Source organism: Mandrillus leucophaeus, unplaced genomic scaffold (assembly GCF_000951045.1).
Source record: "Mandrillus leucophaeus isolate KB7577 unplaced genomic scaffold, Mleu.le_1.0 Scaffold28, whole genome shotgun sequence".
In the NCBI taxonomy this organism is placed as follows: domain Eukaryota; kingdom Metazoa; phylum Chordata; class Mammalia; order Primates; family Cercopithecidae; genus Mandrillus; species Mandrillus leucophaeus.
Genome location: NW_012102920.1, coordinates 2,756,702 through 2,759,026, shown reverse-complemented (window position 1 = coordinate 2,759,026; position 2,325 = coordinate 2,756,702). Strand labels below are relative to the sequence as shown.

At 55.8% G+C, this 2,325-nt stretch overlaps 1 protein-coding gene across 1 annotated transcript in view; it reads left to right on the top strand.

Annotated features, from left to right (window-relative positions):
- Positions 1-1,181: 1,181 nt before the first annotated feature.
- Positions 1,182-2,325, top strand: part of FAM166A (family with sequence similarity 166, member A) — a 5,043-nt gene continuing 3,899 nt past the window's right edge. Inside the window, exon 1 of the mRNA XM_011985134.1 lies at positions 1,182-1,307. Coding sequence (XP_011840524.1) covers positions 1,252-1,307 — 56 coding nt within the window. The 5' untranslated portion in view covers positions 1,182-1,251. The remainder of the gene's footprint in view (positions 1,308-2,325) is intronic.

Genomic DNA, 2,325 nt, shown 5'->3' with positions numbered 1-2,325 from the left:
ATGGCTTGGCTTGGGCTCAGAGGCCTGACAGATACCACATTTGTTCATAACACTTGTTGCAAACTTTTTTCCAGTTTTTCAGTTTGCCTTTTGGTTATTTTTTTGTTTGTTGAGAAGTGGTCTGGTTCTGTCGCCCAGGCTGGAGTGCAGTGGTGCGATCTCAGCTCTCTGCAGCCTCAACCTCCCAGGCTCAGGTCATCCTTCCACCTCAGCCTCCCAAGTAGCTGGGATCACAGGCATGTTCACCACGCCTGGCTAATTTTTCTTTCTTCTTTGTAGAGGTGGGGTTTCCCCATGTTGCCCAGCAGGCTTGAACTCCTAGGCTCAAGCAATCTGCCCACCTGATTCTGCCTCAGCCTCCCAAAGCACCACAATGATAGGCATGAGCCACAGCGCCCAGCCTTTCTTTTTTTTTTTTTTTTGAAACGGAGTCTTGCTCTGTGGCCCAGGCTGGAGTGCAGTGGCGCGATCTCAGCTCACTGCAACCTCCACCTCCCGGGTTCACGCCATTCTCCTGCCTCAGCCTCCTGAGTAGCTGGGACTACAGGCGCCCGCCACAGCACCCGGCTAAATTTTGTATTTTTAGTAGAGACGGGGTTTGACCATGTCAGTTAGGCTGGTCTCGAACTCCTGACCTCGTGATCTGCCCGCCTCAGCTTCCCAAAGTGCTGGGATTACTGATGTGAGCCATGGCACCCGGCTGTCTTCCTTCATTTTTATGGTTAGGAAGTCCTTCCTGTACAAAAAAAAGAACAAAATTCAGAATTTGCTTAAAACGTAAACATAACGCCCTGCCCCACATGAAGGGCCGGAGGGAGAGTTCGCACAGCCCTATGGGCCGGGAAGCCCCTGACTCCAACTGAGGCTCTGCAGCTGCAAGGCCTCCTGTCAGAGGAGGGGGCCTGGGGACTCCCTTAGCCTCACCCTGAGACTGGGGCTGGTGGCCTCCTGGGGGCAGCATGAGCCCAGGCCCTTTCTGGAGGGACAGTCTGTTTTCTGAGCTCTGAAGTTAACGGGACTTCCTCCCAGGCCCCCTGTCTTGCCACGACTCCTCCCCGGCCTGGCACCTGTCTGGGCCTCAGTGTCTCACCTGTGCAGTGTGGGCCCTCACAGGGTTAGCGAGGTGTCCTGGCCCAGGAGGTGCCCACAATGCTGGTCCCTCACAATGGTTGCCCGGTGACAGGACTGCCCTCAGGGAAGGGAGCTGGATGCCGGAGGGACTGGAGCCAGCAAGGCCAGAGTGAAAGCAAAATGACAACTACTCAGAAACACGATCTCTTCACGCCAGAGCCTCACTATATCCCTGGGTGAGAGCCGGGAGGGAGCTCTGGAGGTGGCTGGGGCCAGGGCTGCAGGAGGGGAAGAATGGCTGGGGCCTGAGGCATGAAGGCCAGCTGTGAGGGGCCCAGAGCTGGACCCCAGGAAGCTGAGGGCCACACCATGGGGCACTACAGTCTGTGGGCTGGGGAGCCCTGGGACAGGGGAAGCTCAGGGATGGGGCTGCCAGGGGCCCAGGCCTCACCCTCCCCGCTGGTGCACAACTGCGAACACCACACCAGGTGGCCAGCACACCTGTCGAGCAGAAACTGGGGCAGCCAAGCAGCCGGCAGAGGCCAGCTAGTAAGTGCCCGACGCCCATTCCGGAGAGGACTCCACACTTCATTTTATTTATTTATTTTTTGAGGCAGAGTTTCACTCTTGTTGCCCAGGTTGGAATGCAATGCTGCAATCTTGGCTCACCCCAACCTCTGCCTCCCGAGTTCCAGCGATTCTCCTGTCACAGCTTCCCGAGTAGCTGGGATTACAGGCACCTGCCACCAGGGACCCAGCTAATTTTGTATTTTTAGTAGGGACAGGGTTTCTTTATGTTGATCAGGCTGGTCTTGAACTCCTGACCTCAAGTAATCTGCCCACCTCGGCCTCCCAAAGTGCTGGGATGACAGGCTTGAGCCACTGCGCCCGGTCAGGACTCCAAACTTTAAAGACAAGATGAGCAAACGCCAGGCTGCCTCACTAGATATCCCCCCGAACAAAAAATAAAAGTAACCCCTGAACGGAACGTGTGTGTGCACACCTACATACACACACGCTACATGCAAAGGGGAAAGGCCGGGAAGAAACCACACCTGCCTCTGAACAGCTACGTCTGGGGAAGGGGCAGGTGAAGCCGAGGCTCAGCATTGCTTGGCTTTATTTATTTATTTATTTATTTATTTTTTTGAGACGGAGTCTCGCTCTGTCCCCCAGGCTGGAGTGCAGTGGCCGGATCTCAGCTCACTGCAAGCTCCGCCTCCCAGGTTTACGCCATTCTCCTGCCTCAGCCTC